Source organism: Amia ocellicauda, chromosome 6 (assembly GCF_036373705.1).
Source record: "Amia ocellicauda isolate fAmiCal2 chromosome 6, fAmiCal2.hap1, whole genome shotgun sequence".
Classification (NCBI taxonomy): domain Eukaryota; kingdom Metazoa; phylum Chordata; class Actinopteri; order Amiiformes; family Amiidae; genus Amia; species Amia ocellicauda.
Window position 1 is genome coordinate 3,777,381 of NC_089855.1, and position 17,974 is coordinate 3,795,354.

At 43.7% G+C, this 17,974-nt stretch overlaps 2 protein-coding genes across 2 annotated transcripts; both read right to left on the reverse strand.

Annotated features, from left to right (window-relative positions):
- Positions 1 to 487: 487 nt before the first annotated feature.
- On the reverse strand, positions 488 to 1,468 carry LOC136751711 (olfactory receptor 6N2-like). The gene has a single exon (XM_066707504.1). The coding sequence runs from the start codon at positions 1,466 to 1,468 to the stop codon at positions 488 to 490; it is 981 nt and encodes a 326-aa protein (XP_066563601.1).
- A 4,774-nt stretch (positions 1,469 to 6,242) lies between these two features.
- On the reverse strand, positions 6,243 to 13,177 carry LOC136751712 (olfactory receptor 2AT4-like). Its single transcript, XM_066707505.1, has 2 exons — positions 12,261 to 13,177; positions 6,243 to 6,432 (listed from the first exon to the last, which is right to left on the reverse strand). Exons 1-2 carry the CDS (start codon positions 13,175 to 13,177, stop codon positions 6,243 to 6,245), a joined length of 1,107 nt encoding a protein of 368 aa, XP_066563602.1.
- Between the last annotated feature and the right edge of the window lie 4,797 nt (positions 13,178 to 17,974).

Below are 17,974 nucleotides of genomic sequence, written 5' to 3' on the forward strand. Positions count from 1 at the left end.
GTGTGTTCTTCAGTCAGCTGTCAGAGGGATGTCAGGTAGAGCCTGACAGTAAGTCTCTCTCCCACGGGCTCAGGCACAGGCAGAGCAGACAGGCACACAACTGCACATCATCTGCACCCCCTGGTTTGATCATAGCGTCCTGGATGACATTGATAAAAGGCTTTTGAGAATATAATGTTACAATTAGTATTTGTATCCTGTCATTACTTTACATTTGTGTGAGTGTGTGTCACTTAATACAATGTGATACTTGTGCTTTGTTTCATATGTGGGGAACCTTTTGCGTAACTTGAAGAATTCAGTGAACTGCTCAACCAACACGGCTGTATCTTTCTCTGAGATTATACAGGCAAACCAGCAGACATCATCTGGTTCTGTCTTAACAAAAGTTCTGTGTTTCAGTTCCCCTCCTGTTTTGTTGAGGGATTTACAGAGGCATTGGTTTGGTCCAAGTTCTGGAATGGACATAGAATCCAGGGGATGAGTTTTATTTGGCAGCCCTGACAGTGTTCTTGGCACCGTGTGAAAAGACAGACTTGAGTCCAAAGGACCTCTGAACTGCTGCCTTCATCTTCTCATTCCTTAAGCTGTAGATGATTGGGTTGACCAGTGGGGTGAGGAAGTAGTTTAACCCACCAATGAAAACGCGCCCAATGGGGGAAATGCTGTCCACTCTCAGCCCTATATACACCACAGCCAAAGAGACATAGTACAACACAACCACCAGCATGTGGGAGGAGCACATGTAGAAGGCCTTCTTCCGGCTCTCCACAGTTTTCATTTTCACCACTGACATTATGATCCTGCAGTAGGTAAACAGCACAAATACAAAGGGCACCCAGACAACCATCATGGCGAGCAGCAGGGCAAAATTCACCTGGGCCGTCACATCAGCACAGGCTAGAGACATTACAGTGGGGTAGTCACAGAAACAATGTAAGACATAGTTGGAGGTACAGAATGGCACTGAACTGGCCAGGGCCACAGATACCAGGGGGGCGAGGAAGCCCAGCACCCAGACTATGGCTGTCATTGTGAAGCACAACTTGGTGTTGATAATGGTGTTATAATGCAGTGGCTTCACTACGGCCACATATCGGTCGTAAGCCATGGCCGCCACAAGGAACATTTCTACAGCCGCAACTGCCATAATGAAGTACATCTGCAGGAAGCAGCCTGCGATAGAGATGGTCCTGTTGTGGCCCCACAGCACTGCCAGCAGCTTGGGTATGATGGCGGTTGTCAGCAGCACATCCACAACAGCCAGGTTCCAGAGGAAAAAGTACATTGGTGTGTGGAGCTGGGGGTCCAGGGACACTAGCACCACGATCAGCAGGTTCACCAGAATGGTAGCCAGGAAGAGGAACAGGAAGATGAGGAAGAGTGTTGTATAGTACTCCTGCAGGCCTGGCATTCCCACGATGATGAAATAGGATGCTGAGGGCAGGGAGATGTTGGGGTCACTCATGGCTCAGTGCTGCACAGGGTCTGTGAAGAGAAGAGGGGCAGCTGGGAGGGCAGGGGGACACTGGCTCAGTTGTGCATTTCTTTTTTAGAGGTAAGCACAAATAAGGAAAATAACCAGATGATGTATTTATTTAATTTCAATCTCTCTTTACAAATGTATAATATAAAGCAACAAGTGGTCATTGAATATATATCATTTTGAAAAGCACATAACTCACACATTCTTCAACCATTTCAAGGTTCCAATGTCCCAATGTAATATATACAGATGTTTGCAAATGTTTCTTGTTTACAAGAATATATTACAATTAAAATTATTACATTTATTTTTGATTTGTATTGCAGACATCTATCAAATGGGTAGTTTGAAAACTGCATATACTTTTTATTATATGCAAATATATTTACTATATATGTATATATGTATATATATATATATATATATATACAATGTATCTTGCATATAGAAAAAATACAATTCATGAATGTGATCAAAGTGATTTACAACACATTTAATGTAAATATATTTAGAAATCATATTGTTGAGAATCTACATTTCTAAAATAATTGGGATCAAACTAAATCTGAGTCATTCTGTAGTATAATCTGGATTTTAATATTTCATGAGGAAAAAAATATCAAACCTTCAGAAGTCAGTTCGTGGATGTGGTCTGTGGCTCTCAGTGTGCAGTGAAGTTCAGTGCCAGGTACCTGGGCTGTGTGTCTGTTCACTTCACTCTTCAGCTCCAGTCACAGCTCTTCTGGATCAGACTCTTCAACTGTCGATTTTTATGGACGGCCTCTCACGCTGACCCCAGAGGCTGCTGTCTGCAGTGCTGCAGTCTTTATTAACCCTCAGAGGGATACAGAGAAGGTGAGCACCAAAGGGATCAGAGTCACAGGACTTACAGCGATAAGAAAACACTTTTTCAGTTCCTGAAGCATCTTGGTGGGAGTCTGATGTTCAAAGATAGCAGCATTAAGTCAACAAGTACAATAACACCAAACAAACAAATCACAGTATATAAAATCATAAGCTTAAAAATACGAACTGTAATAATTTTTTCTGGAGTGCATGTCACAGAAAGGTGCAAACTCAGTTTAATTGCACTTTATTTTGTATATAATGTATTGCTTAGTATGTGCATGGTTATGTTTCCTTTGACTATCTGTGTTGTGGATATGTTTCTTATCGTTGTTTTTACATTATTATGTGTTATTTTGCTTTTTTTGGGTTTATGAATCACTTATTGTTTGATTGTATTTGCACGTGTTCTTTTATTTGATTTGTTCTGAGTTTACCCCGCCCACGAATCACGAATTACGCACTGGAATGGCCGCTTTACAATGCAGTCTGATTACCAACACCTGCCCTGCCACTATGTAAGGGATATAAGCCTGGGAGGAAGGCTGCCACAATAGAGAGCTGACTGCCATGAAAGCACATTTTAACCGGCAGAACCAGGAGTGCAGCAACACCAGCCAGGGAAAGGATAATTGAGCTAAAGGAGAATCATCCTTGGCACAGCACGGAACGCTGTATGAGCCGTGCCAAGAAGAGATCAGCACAGCATGGCTTCCGGACCTGTGAGGGTGGACAAGTGCGGCGGTATAGGACGGGTGAGCTCAGGATAACCAAAAGGCCTGGATGACCATGGGAAAACAACTGTGGTGTATGACAGAAGAATTCTTTCCCCGGTGAAGAAACACCCCTTCACAACAGTTGGCCAGATCAAGAACACTCTCCAGGAGGTAGGCGTATCTGTGTCAAAGTCAACAATCAAGAGAAGAGTTCACCAGAGTAAATACAGAGGGTTTACCACAAGATGTAAACAGGAAACAGGAAGACCAGATTAGAGTTTGCCAAAAAACATCTGAAGAACCCTGTACAGTTCTGGAACAACATCCTATGGATAGATGAGACAAAGATCAACTTGAATGATGGGGAGAGAAGAGTATGGAAAAGGGAAGGAACTGCTCATGATCCGAAGCATACCACCTCATCTGTGATGCATGTTATGGCATGGGCATGTATGGCTGCCAAAGGAACTGGTGATGAGGATCATTTATCGATGATGTGACTGCTGACAAAAGCAGCAGGATGAATTCTGAAGTGTTTAGGGCTTTATTATCTGCTCAGAATTAGCCAAATGCTTCAAAACTCATTGGACAGCGCTTCATAGTGCAGATGGATAATGACCCGAAGCATACTGCGAAAGCAACCCAAGACATTTTAAGGTGAAGGAGTGGAATGTTCTGCAATGGCCAAGTCAATCACCTCACCTGAATCCAAGTGAGCAGTATTTCACTTGCTGAAGGAAAAACTGAAGGCAAAACGCCCCAAGAACAAGCAGGAACTAGAGACAGCTGCAGTACAGGCCTGGCAGAGCATCACCAGGGAAGAAACCCAGCATCTGGTAATGTCTATGGGTTCCATAGAGTATTAAAATTCACAATTTAATTCATGATTATGTTAGTTTGTCCAATTACTTTTGAGCCCCTAAAATTGGGGGGACCACATATGAACATGGGTGTAATTCCTACACTATTCGCCCACTTTGGATGTAACTAACCTCAAATTACAGCTGAAAGTCTCATGATTGTTTCCTTTCAAATCCATTGTGGTGGCATACATAGCCGAAATGATGAAAGTTCTGTCACTGTCCAAATATTTATGGACCTAACTGAATATATATCAACTTTATAAACTATGGGCTAGATCAGAGGTTCCCAAACTGGGGTCTGTAACCCCCAAGGGGTCCTCGAGTGCTAGGGGGTCCACGCCAGAATCTATCCCACCACATCCCCCCCTCCACCCCCCCAAGAAAAAATGTAGTTGATCAACTATGAAAGAACATACAGGTCCATCCTTCTCATTAGGAGTGAGTTGAACTCTTCTTTGAATCTGAACTTGTCAGCTAAGAATAATGTTCTATGTTCTCAATTTGTACTTTTATTAATGTAGTATAATGAGGCAGTTGTGATATTTTTTGTAGGTGTGGGTCCCCAGCCAGAATCTGGTTGGCAAAAGGGTCCTTGGGCAGAACAAATTTGGGGACCCCAGGGCTAGATATTCTTAGGGTTTGTGCACCGTGCATAGGGGTTTGCACAGTGCAAATGGCTATAGCTCAAACATTTGCATTATTTACCATATTGAAAAACCTGTTTTGCTCCATTTACCCTGTAATTCGATGAAAGACACAAAATGGGCGGAAGGGATGAGTTTATGCGTGATTCCAGCTATATGCATAGCTTAATTTAATTTCCAATCTCCTGCGCGGTGCAGGAAGCGGGTCATGCACCCTCCGCGCAACATGGGAGTGGTGGCCACTTGTAACACCAGCTCTACCAACAAAACGTATACATATATACCGTGGGGCGCAGGAAAACATTTCATGCACCCTCAGTGCAATCACAGAAGCACTGGCCTCTTGAGGAGCCAGCTCATGCACCTGCCATGCATCACATGAGCATTTGGCACATGGGGATCAGTACAGCGAATGCAGGACAACGGCAGCTCTTATCGTGCTGGAATGAATTAACTATGTATACAGCGGGGCATGAGAGTCAGCTGTCCCCTGCTCCATGGTGCACAGCCAGAGCAGGCCACAAACCTGCTGAGCATATGCATATATGCATAGCAAGACAGCGAGAACAGCTCACCAGGTGGGAAACAAGTCTGCTTGCACTGTCAGCTGCCAAGACTCTCCGTTCGGGAGGGAGATCAGGTCTGTAAACCAGAATCTGTGGTGCCACCAGGTCGCTAACCGTAGAACTGAAGCTCATTCTCGCCTTATCTTCCCCAGGACCACCGGGAGAAGGGGGAACGTATAGAGGAGACACGGCTATGCGTGAGCTAGCGTGTCGATCCCTAGGCAGTGGGCAGTGAGTGGACTCTGCAGAGGCGAAGAGATCCACTTCCGCTCTGCCATATTGGCTCCACATTTGTTGTTTCACATGCGGGTGGAGGTGCCATTCCAAAACTGAGGAGCCTTCCCGAGAGAGAAGGCGCACCACCGTGTTGGATAGGCCGGGGAGGTGAACTGCTCTGATGGAGCAGAGCCGGAGCTGCGTCCATACAAGCAAGCAGCGTGCTAGACAGTAGAGTATGTGCGATCGGAGACCTCCTTGCCACCACTGTGTTGTCCGTCTGAACCAGAACAAGTCTGTCCTGTAGCACTGACAGGAAATGACACAATCTGAGGAGCACTGCTTGTAACTTCAGGATGTTGATGTGTAGGGCCCGTTTGGCCTATGTCCATCTGCCTTCTCCCCAACCTTGCTTGCATCTGTTGTCATCACCACTCAATGGCAGATTGGCCCCAGGGGCACACCGAGGGTTACATTTTGAGGGCTCTGTCACTAACAGAATGCCTTCCTGCACACCGGAGTGACTGACTTGTCATGCACGATCTCAGCGAGGACGTATCCGTAGAGACCTGAACCACCACTGCAGCGGAGGCCTAGGGGGAGGGTCTATGATGTAGCCACTAGGCCCAGCTGCCTCTGGCAAAGGAATACCCTGATGCAGGCTCTCAACTGGAAGAGGGAGAGACACACTGCATGGCAAGCACAGCAATGGAATCAAGGCAAAGTCCGAGGTACTGTGCCTGCTGATTTGGCATCAGGCGGCTCTTCTCTCAATTGACCTCAAGGCTCAAGAACAACATACTTGAATACTCTGCCCTCGAAGGCGAAATGGAGAATCTTCCTGTGTGCCTGTGCAATGGAGATGTGAAAGTAAGCATCTTTCAGTTCAGATCCACCGTGATGAACTAATTGCCGGGCTTGATGGCCTGGGACATGGTGCGCAGGTTGAGCATCTGGATGCGCAACACCTTGAGGTGGTGGTTCACACGCCTCAGGTGCAAGATGGGGCAGAAACCGACATCTTTCTTGGGCACTGGGATGTATGGGGAATAGAATCCCTTGTGGTGCTCCAGGAGAGAAGCAAAGCGTCTCACACTGCAATGGGTCCCTCACTCGTGTCCACACCACGGCTCGGGCATGCTTGAAACTATAGGGAGTAGCCAACTGATATCATTTGGAGCACCCAGGAGTCGTGGGTGTTGAGTTGCCAATTGGAGAGATGCTGGTGGCCTCAGGGCTGCAGTGCAGGAGGGGGTTGGGGGGTGGAGGTCCGCCAACCGTCCTCCTGGCGCATGACGTGCTGGGCTCCAGGCTGCCAGGGGGGGTTCCTGCATTCCGGAAATACAATGATGGAGGTCGGCAGGGTGGGGCCTCCCCGGCGTCAAGCTCCTGTAGTTTTCAGGGTAAACCCAGGCCATCTGCAGGGATTACTCTCTCTCCTGGAGGGTGCGCGTCAGCATCTCCTCCATGGAGGAGCCAAAAGTGAACCCTGGCGAAATGGGGGCATCCATAAGGCGGGTCCTGTCCATCTCAGGGACCTGCCTCACCTGCGACAACCAGAGCTGGCTGTGTGCTGCTACAATGGCTGCCAAGGAGCTCCCAGTCACCTTGTCCCATGACGCATCACGGTGACCAGCAGGTTAGTCACTGTAGCTATCTTCGCCATAGGGGGCGGGGCTGGTGATTCATTGGCTGCTTCTGCCATCAATATCCCTATCATCCAGCAGGTGTCGCTCCCGCAGCAGCTACAATCCCAGTTACACATGGAACTCCATTCAGACCTGTCCAGCTGGCCACGCCGGAAAAGTTCTATGGTTTGCTGGACCGCTGTGAGGGTTTTGTCCTGCTTTGTATTGACTGCCATTGGCTCGACGCTGTCAGGGTGAAATATCATTATTCCTTACCTCTGGTGCCCGCAGCACTAGAACAACTCCGGGGAGTTCGGTTCTTTAGCAAACTGGACCTGTGCAGTGCCTACAATTTAATAACAATATGAGTGGGTGATGAATGGAAAACAGCCTTTATCACTGATTCAGTTCATTATGAATGCCTTTCGGTATGGTTAACGCACCCTCTGTTTTCCAGGCATTTGTCATAAGAACATAAGAAAGTTTACAAACGAGAGGAGGCCATTCGACCCATCATTCTCATTTGGTGTCCATTAATATCTAAATGATCCAAGGATCCTATCCAGTCTATTTTTAAATGTTCCCAAACTTTCAGCTTCTACCACATCGCTGGGGAGTTTGTTCCAGATTGTGACTACTCTCTGTGTGAAGAAGTGTCTCCTGTTTTCCATTTTGAATGCCTTGAAGCCCAATTGCCATTTGTGTCCCCGGGTGTGTATGTCCCTGCTGATCTGAAAAAGCACCTCTGGTTTGATATGGTCGATGCCTTTCATGATTTTCAAGACTTGGATCAAGTCCCCACATAGTCTCCTCTGTTCCAGGGTGAAAAGGTTCAGTTCCTCAGTCTCTCAGTAGGACTTTCCCTTCAGACCTGGAATAAGTCTGGTTGCTCTCCTCTGAACTGCCTCTAGAGCAGCAATATCCTTCTTGAAGTGTGATGCCCAGAACTGCACACAGTATTCCAGATGAGGTCTAACTAGCGCATTGTACAGTCTTAACATTACTTCCCTTGTTTTAAATTCTACACTTTTGACAATATACCCTAGCATTTTGTTTGCCTTTTTTATTGCTTCCCCACATTGCTTGGATGGAGAAAGTGAGGAGTCCACATAGACTCCTAGGTCTTTCTTTTGTGATACATCATCTAGTTATATTTCTCCCATAGTGTAATTATAGTGGACATTTTTGTTACCTGCGTGTATTACCTTGCACTTGTCCACATTGAATTTCATTTGCCAGGTGTCGGCCCACAACTAAATATTATCTAAGTCCCTCTGAATAGCCTGTGCTGCCAAGATTGTATCTGCTGAGCCACCTATTTTAGTATGATCTGCAAATTTGACAAGTTTGCTAACTATCCCAGAGTCCAGCTCATTAATATAGATTAGAAAAAGCAAAGGCCCTAGTACTGATTCCTGTGGAACTCCACTAACAACCTCACTCCAGTTAGAAGCAACTCCTCTAATCGACACCCTCTGTTTCCTATACATCAACCAATTAATAATAATCCATCTACTTACATTACCCTGAATGCCTACAGCTTCCAATTTGAGGATCAGTCTTTGGTGTGGAACCTTATCAAAAGCTTTTTGAAAATCTAAGTATATCATATCATATGCTTTCACGTGATCTACAGCTGCAGTTGCATGTTCAAAAAATTCTAATAAATTAGTAAGACATGATCTGCCTCGTCTAAACCCATGTTGACTATCTTCAAGAATATGGCTTTTTCGACGAGGTTCTGGGTCCCTTTCTACACCACTTCGTCCTAGCACATTGATGACATCCTTATCTACTCCACTTCTCTCCCTGAATACATCTCCCAGGTATGCCAGGTTGTACAGTGTTCAACGGAACAGGCTTCATGTCAAAGGTGAAAAATGCAAATACATAATTATTTTTATTTATTTTTCTTGGCAGACACCTTTATCCGGGGCGATTTACAACATAAGTGCAATACAAAGTGCAAGAATACAGTACAATTAAGTACAAGGCATCAAACATTACAAATTCAAATTTACATTAAACAAAGCAATTCAAGATATAATACATTTTGCAATTCCAATTTAAACAGTTAATTACAGTAAGTGCAGACATACATCCAGGAAAGTAAAGCTAAGTGCCATCAAGATGTAAGGTCACAGTCAAGGGTTACGGGAAGGGAGCAAGGAGGAAATCGATAACAGCAGAGTCCCCATGGATCCTGAAAAGGTGAGAGCAGCTGCTGAATGGCCCCAACCTCGGACCATCAAAGACTTGCAACTTTTCATGGGTTTTGCAATTTTGTCCCGGCAATTCATTTGCAACTTCAGTTCCATTGCTGCTCCACTCACTTCTCTGTTGAAAGGTTCCTCCCGCATCCTCCGTAGGAATGAAGCCATCACACAACTTATGTGTCTGCCGCAATTACAACATTGTAAACAGAGAACTACTGGCTGTCAAACTAGCTTTCAAAGAATGGAGGCATTGGCTTGAGGGTGCTAAATTTGCTTTCCTGGATTCTGGTGGTCCACCATGATGAAGGTCGTCACCAAGTTTGTCATTGCCTGCTTCACCTGCGTCACATCCATGAATTCAAGACGATATCCCACTGGTCTCATGGAACCCCTACCCATACCACAATGACCCTGATCACACATATCCATTGATTTGATCACATATCTCCCTGAATCCCACGGCAACATTACAATCCTTATAGCTATTGATCACTTCTCCAAAGCATGTCATCTGGTTCCACTGAAGGGTCTGCCCACGGTTTTATTGCATTACATATTTTGAGTATACAGGCTTCCTAAGGACATCGTCTGAGACCGGGGTTCCCAATTCACCTCATGTGTGTGGTCTGTTTATTCAAAGCTCTCAATTTCAAGGCCAGCCTCTCTGACCTCTCGCTTTCTCCTTATGACCTCCCCTTTGGATCTCCTTGTTTTGCCTGTCTGCCCAATCGATCTACCTCTGGACTGTTCTTGACTACGCCATTTGGATCTCCCTTTTGTACTTTGTACTCCCTTTGCCTTTAGATTGAGAACGCACTTGAAACAACACCACTTAGTCTCTGATACATTACACTTCTCCTCCCCAAGATGTTAAAGAAGCAAATATTACTGTAAATTTATTGTAAGATGACAAGAGCACATCACTGCTATGCCAATTCATAGAGAATGGTGGTGAATGTGTTTTGGAGTTAGACTGCATGTAAGCAGATGTAAATGAGTGTTGGAATACATTGACTAATTAAGCAAATGTCTGGTGTTACTCAATGGCATATCATCAGGGCCTTCAAGGGTTCAGTGCAGGACTAGGATGAATCAAATTAAAGAAAATTATGTTGTATGATTACAGATTGTGATTATTTAATATAGCATTTTAACATTATCACTAGCAAAGTCGAATTGTAAATTAATTCTCCCATCATCTTCCTAGTGCATTTTTGATCAGGAACAATAATGAGAGAACATTATCTAATCAAAAATGCTCAAATGAAACTACTTGGCAAAAATATGCTATGGGCTCCTCCCACACAGGCCACAGCAGAAATTTGACATTTAACTGTATAGCGTGCAAAGCTTGGAGTGATTGTATAAGCAGCCAATCATATTTTGGTGTGTTTTGGGCATGCTTTTATTTTCAACTGTTTTATGTCATTCGGGCCTAAAGTGAGTTCCTGTCTGATACCAATACGTTAGACATTGGCGCTATATTTGAACAGGACCTTTCTGATTCATTGAATCAAGGAAGGGTAACTAACTAACTTACCAACTTACATCAGAGAAATGGCGACTGCTGGAGAATTCTCAGACATAAAACAGATCAAGACTTAATTGAGGAAAATAACAGGATGAGCCCGGCCATCACCTACATATGTGTTTCGTATTGAGAGGGAGCTGTTCGTGTTCTTGAGAGCCAAAGGAAAATTATTAGAATCAGGCAATAGATCGCTTTGTTCAAAAGGACCGTCGGCTGGATTTCTTCTTCAGATAATCTGGTGAGTGTAATGGTGATTTTAAATGATAGCCAGTGGACTGCATTATATTATTTTAATTTGAACATATTATTGTCTTACACATGAGTTTGGGGTGTCTGAGCAATGAGAGAATTGGTGCTGCACTTACATTTTATATTTATTTATATTGTTAATCTTAATTAGATTATTATAACAGAAATATTTTAATGCCTCAGTAGGTTTATCCATGGATATTATATATGATAGGCAAGAGCACAAGTGATGGCCTGCTGTGCACGTGTAGAGATTGTTTTCTGGAACTCGGATAACGATTCTTGAGGTATAGCCCAGTCGTAATGCATGTGCATTGCGGGGTGTGTGTGTGAAGTGTGAAAGTATGGGTGAGACGTGGAGTATCTGTATGTTGTTGCAGGCACATTGCCAAAAGGCATAATACACCGCTGGTGATACATTACATACATTTCTAAAACTTTGATTGTAAATTATACTTTTATTGTACAATGGAGTGTGAATTTCAATGTTAATTATTTTCATCACTCTTTAAAGTTGTTTATGCAGCAATGAAAACAAAGAAAACTAGTACAGGCAGTAAACAGCAAAGTAAAGGTATTGTCACATTTCCCAGCGGCCGCTGAAGCAGTGTGTGACAGGTGGGCATTGTGAGTTTGTTCTTCAGTCAGCTGACAGTGGGATCCAGGTAGGCCCTTGAGCCTGACAGCAAGCCTCTCTCCCAGGGGCTCAGGCACAGGCAGAGCAGACAGGCACACACCTCTGCACCCCCTGGTGTGATCATAGCGTCCTGGATAACATTGATAAATGGCTTTTGACAACGTCATGTGTTACAATAAGTATTTGTGTCCTGTCATTAATTCACAATATTGTGTGTGTGTGAGTGTGTGTCACTTAATAAAATGTGATGCTTGTGATTTTTCATATTTGGGGACAGTTGGACACAGGGGGACCTATTGCGTAACTTGAAGAATTCAGTGAACTAGTCAACCTACACGGCTGTATCTGATTCTGAGTTTATACAGGCAAACAAGCACACGTCATCTGGTTCTGTCTTCACAAAAATTTGGTGTTTCAGTTCCCCTCCTGTTTTGTTGAGGGATTTACAGAGGCATTGGCTTGGTCCCTGTTCTGGAATTGACAGACAATCCAGAGAATTTGTTTTATTCAACATCCCTGACACTGTTCTTGGCACTGTGTGGAAAGGCAAACTTGAGTCTAAAGTTCCTCTTAGTGAGGCAGCAGCTGAAACCTGGGATGGGAAACACCTCAGCTCTGCTTATCTGGCAGTGCCACCATTGTGTGGAAAGACTCTAATGTACCTCTGAGCTGCTGCCTTGATCTTCTCATTCCTTAAGCTGTAGATGATTGGGTTGACCAGGGGGGTGAGGAAGTAGTTCAGCCCACCAATGAAAATGCGCCCAATGGGGGAAATGCTGTCCACTCTCAGCCCTATATACACCATGGCCGTTGAGACATAGTACAGCACCACCAGCACTACGTGGGAGGAGCACATGTAGAAGGCCTTCTTCTGGCTCTCCACAGTTGTCATTTTCACTACCGATATTATGATCCTGCAGTAGGTAAACAGCACAAATATGAAGGGCCCCCAGACAACCAACATGGCGAGAAACAGGGTGAAATTTACCTGGGCTGTCACATCAGCACAGGCTAGAGTCATTACAGTGGGGTAATCACAGAAACAATGTAAGACATAGTTGGAGGTACAGAATGGCACTGAACTGGCCAGGGCCACAGACACCAGGGGGGCAAGGAAGCCCAGCGCCCAGACTATGGCCATCATTGTGAAGCACACCCTGGTGTTGATGATGGTGTTATAATGCAGCGGCTTCACTACGGCCACGTATCGGTCGTAAGCCATGGCCGCCACAAGGAATATTTCTACAGCTGCAACTGACATAATGAAGTACATCTGCAGGAAGCAGTCTGCGATAGAGATGGTCCTGTTGTGGCCCCACAGCACTGCCAGCAGCTTGGGTATCATGGCGGTTGTCAGCAGCACATCCAGAACAGCCAGGTTCCACAGAAATAAATACATAGGTGTGTGGAGCCGGGGGTCCAGGGACACCAGCAGCACGATCAGCAGGTTCCCCAGAATGGTGGCCAGGAAGAGGAACAGGAAGATGAGGAAGAGTGTGGTATAGTACTCCTGCAGGCCTGGCATTCCCACGATGATGAAATAGGATGCTGAGGGCAGAGAGGTGTTGGGGTCGCTCATGGCTCAGTGCCACACAGGGTCTGTGAAGAGAAGAGGGGCGGCTGGGAGGGAAGGGGGACACTGGCTCAGTTATGCATTTATTTTTTAAAAGAGGTAATCACAAATAAAGAAAAGAACCAGACAATGTATTTATTTAATTTCAATCTCTCTTTACAAATGTATAATATAATGCAACAAGTGGTCATAGAATATATATCATTTTGAACTCACACATTCTTCACCATTTCAAGGTTCCAATGTCCCAATATGATATATACAGATGTTTGCAAATGTTTCTTGTTTACAGGAATATATACATATATTTAAATTAAAATGATTACATTTATTTTTGATTGGTATTGCTGACGCCTAGCAGATGGGTAGTTTGAAAACTGCATATACTTTTTATTATATGCAAATATATTTACTATATATATATATATTCAATGTATCTTGCATATAGAAAAAATACAGTTCATGAATGTGATCATAGTGATTTACAACACATAATATAAATATATTTTGAAATCATATTGTTGAGAATCTACATTTGTAAAAGAAATTATATCAAACTAAATATGAGTAATTCTGTAATAGAATCTGGATTTAAACAATATATCATGAGGAGAAAAAGATCAAACCTTCAAGAGTCAGTGCGTGGCTGTGGTCTGTGTCTCTCAGTGTGGAGTGACGTTCAGTGCCAGGTACCTGGGCTGGTCTGTTCACTTCACTCTTCAGCTCCAGTCACAGCTCTTCTGAACCAGACTCTTCGCCTGTCGTTTTTTATGGGCGGCCTCTCGCGCTGATTCCAGAGGCTGTGCAGTGCTGCAGTCTTTATTAACCCTCAGAGAGACACAGAGAAAGTGAGCATCAAAGGGAGCAGAGTCACATGACTTACAGTAAGAAGAAAACACTTTTATAAGTTCCCGAAGCATCTTGGCGGGAATTCAGAGTCTGATGTTCAAAGGTAGCAGCATTAAGTTAGCAAGCACACCAAAGAAACAAAAAACAAATCACAATATAAAAATCATAAGTAATCATCAAAATACTGACTGTAATTATTTTTCTGGAGTGCATGTCACATACGGTGCAATCTAAGTTTAATTGCACTTTATTTTGAATATTATTTATCGCTCTTTATGAGCATGGTTATGTTTCCTTTGACTATCTGTGTTGTGGATATCTATCTTATGGTTATTTTTACATTATTATGTGTTATTTTGCTTGTTTTGGGTTTATTAATCACTGATTGTTTGATTGCATTTGCACGTTTTGCACTTTTACTTGATTTGTCCTGAGATAAATCACACACTGGAATCATCTTTTTTGAGCCAAGCCATGCAGAGATCAGCACAGCATGGCTTCTGGACCTGTGAGGGGGGACAAGTGTGGCGGTATAGGACGGGAGAAGGGTCCTATGGCAGTGTCTTAGCAGCAATCCAAGGGAAGTGTGAGTGATTGGTGTGTACTGTGTGTACTGTGGGAGAAGACGCAGGAGATGAGACATTCAAAGTTTTGAACGTCTTTATTGGATACGGAGACAGTGATATATATGTGTGGACTTGCATTATTCCACTTCTAAGGCTGGTGTGCTGATTCCCCAAAGGCTACCTTAAAAGCAACAAGAAAAGAACATTAATTAATAGTACATATTATCCACAGACTATTTACAGTGCTAATTTACCTGTCTGATTGTACTGTCTTCCTTGACATGGTCCAGCAACCTGAAGGGGGAAACAAACCAGAACTTGTTTATCTTAGCAGCTATTTAACAAGAGCTTTTTATGTGAATGGACTTACCTGCTAATGGAGATCACTCTCAGAGGCAGGGCAAGAAGTCTGTCTCAAAGTTGAACTAAAAGATTTTTGATCATCCGGGCTCTAAAACTATCCCAAAACTATAGACAATCTAAAAGCTAATGGTTTCCCATCCTAAATCTGAAGTGGAAAAAGCTTTCCAATATGGTTATCCCATCCCATTCCCACAGTCTCGAACAAAAATAAGTAATGAATTGCATTGTCCCGAATATAAAGTCATCCTTATCTTCTAGTCTTCTTGGTGGGCTGTGGTCTTCTTTCTGGACAGCCACTTTGGAAGAGGGGCGCTGGGACTGTTTGCCGATTCCAGCCAGGACACAGGTACAGAACCTTTCTCTGCTTCCACAGTCTCTCTTCATCCTAATCTCCCTGTCTCGGCCATCTCACTTCTCTTCCCAGGAATGCCTGCAGTGCATCTGGACCCACGGAGCTGACCAATGGAGAAGGAGAAGGCTGGAAAACAGGCCGACCACTAGGTGGGTTTATGCACAAGTTATGCAGTTGTATATTGATTTATTTCTGTTTTCCTTATAGAAAGAGAGACAGTTTGCTGGACTGAGGAGAAGACACAGGAGAAGGCAGCAACAGACCTCAGTATTAAATGGATTGTCATAATAAAGACACTTGCTTCTACATTTAACTTATTGCCTCAGATTATTATTTCATATTCTCGTCACATATCTGTATTGATTAATACTATTTACAACAAGCCATACTTAACTTTTGGGGGCTCCAATCCACTTCCCCAACTCCAAGCCATTCCAGGAATCCTTATAATCCACAAGCCATTTCAGTCCTTCAAAGAGCTTGTCTGTTCAGTCTCAGTGCCGATTAGATGAAAGCCCTTCACTTGCTGTAGTCCGGTCCCTGCTGCGGTTTTCTCCCTGTGCCAAAACTTTCCCTCTCCTGACTCTTCATGTCTGTGTGTCTGGTATCATTGTGTTTTGTTTATTCTTTCATCTGGGGCTAGAAACAAAGCTCTTGGAGCTAAAAATTAGTTTTGTTCAATACTACAACAGCAAATCATCAATAAAGGAGGAAGTAACGGGTAAAGGCTAAAAATTTAAGTATCTTAGAAAACAAACAAGATGGGGCAAATGTTTTAAATGAGTACTTCTCCGAGGTTTTTCCAAAATAAAAAACAGATAACATGCCACAGGTTAACAATCAGTCGAGTCAAACCCTAAAAGAGAAATGAGGAAGAGGTGCTAAAGGGACTAGCAGAATTAAAATCAAACAAATCACCCTGGCCAGATGGTATATGTCTTACAAATTTATTTGAGTTTTTGAACAAGCAAGTGAAGCTGTAATCACATGAAAGCATATGCAAGCTTCCGCTCCAATGATTGATCCTAAAATTGGACGCTGTAGGTATTCAGGGTTATGTAAGTAGATAGATTATGAACTGGTTGATGGATTGGAAACTGTAATGCCAAGGGTGCCTTAGAGTAGTTGAAGTAGGTGTGGATGATAATTCAATTATCAGGTGCATTAGTGGAGAACTAGGGTGAAAGCTAGAGCAAGAGTGACATCTAGTGGTCAGGGTGTAGACATGACAGAAACAGAGGGTGTCGATAAGAGGAGTTGCTTCTAACTGGAGTGAGGTTGTTAGTGGAGTTCCACAGGGATCAGTATTAGGGCCTGTGTTTTGTCTAATCTATATTAATGATCTGGACTCTGGGATAGTTAGCAAACTTGTCAAATTTGCAGATGATACTAAAATAGGTGGCTGAGCAGATACAATCTCAGCAACACAGGTTATTGAAAGGAACTTAGATAATATCCAGTTGTGGGCTGACACCAGGCAGATGAAATTCAATGTGGACAACTGCAAGGTATTACATGCAGGTAACAAAAATGTCCACTATAATTACACTATGGGAGGAATAGATCTAGATGAAGTAACGCATGAGAAAGACCTAGGAGTCTACGTGGACTCATCACTTTCCCCATCCAAACAATGTGGGGAAGCAAACAAAATGCTAGGGTATATTGTCAAAAGTGTAGAATTTAAAACAAGGGAGGTAATGTTAAGATTGTACAATGCAATAGTTAGACCCCATCTGGAACAGTACAGTTCTGGGCACCACACTTCAAGAAAGATATCACTGCTCTTGAAGCAGTTCAGAGGCAAGCAACCAGACTTATTCCAGGCTTGAAGGGAATGTCCTGCTCTGAGAGACTGAGGGAACTGAACCTTTTCCCAGCAGAACAGAAAAGACTATGTGGGCACTTGATTCAAGTCTTCAAAATCATGAAAGGCATCGACCACATCAAACAGAGGAGCTTTTCCAGATCAGCAGGGACACACACACCCAGGGACACAAATGGAAACTGGGCTTCAAGGCATTCAAAACAGGAAATAGGAAACACTTTTTCACACAGAGAGTTGTCAAAATCTGGAACTAACTCCACAGCAATGTGGTTGAAGCTGACAATTTGGGAACATTCAAAAACAGACTGGATAGGAACCTTGGATCACTTAGTTATTAATGGACACCAAATGAGCACAATAGGTCAATTGGCCTCCTCTCGTTTTTAAATTTTCTTATGTGCTTATGTTTTTATGTTCTTTGACTGCCTGCGGGGTGACAGGTTTTCACAGCTGTTGGCACTGATTGCCAGAAGTCTATAAAACAGCCTTCCTCCCACAGAAAGGGGCAGAGTAGCTGAGAGGAATAGTAAGGAGGGCATGAGGAGAGCTTTTACAGTTCAGACAAGAGGAAGAAAGAATATTGGATTGAAAACATGGTTTCCGAACACTGCTTGACCAACCATCCGTCCTGGGCTGGAAAACCGACACTGCTACAGCTTATGACCCATGCTTTTCCCACAACAACCAAGAGATCACCTCATCCCCTCCAAATGAATGCCTGAACTTAATACTTGGGAATCCGAGAAGTAGTCTGAGGCTATTTAGGGAAGAGCTGAAATGTTTAGTTAGCCCCCCGATCTGGGATAGAATTTAATTTGTGATGATAGCCTTTGTAAAGGCTCCCC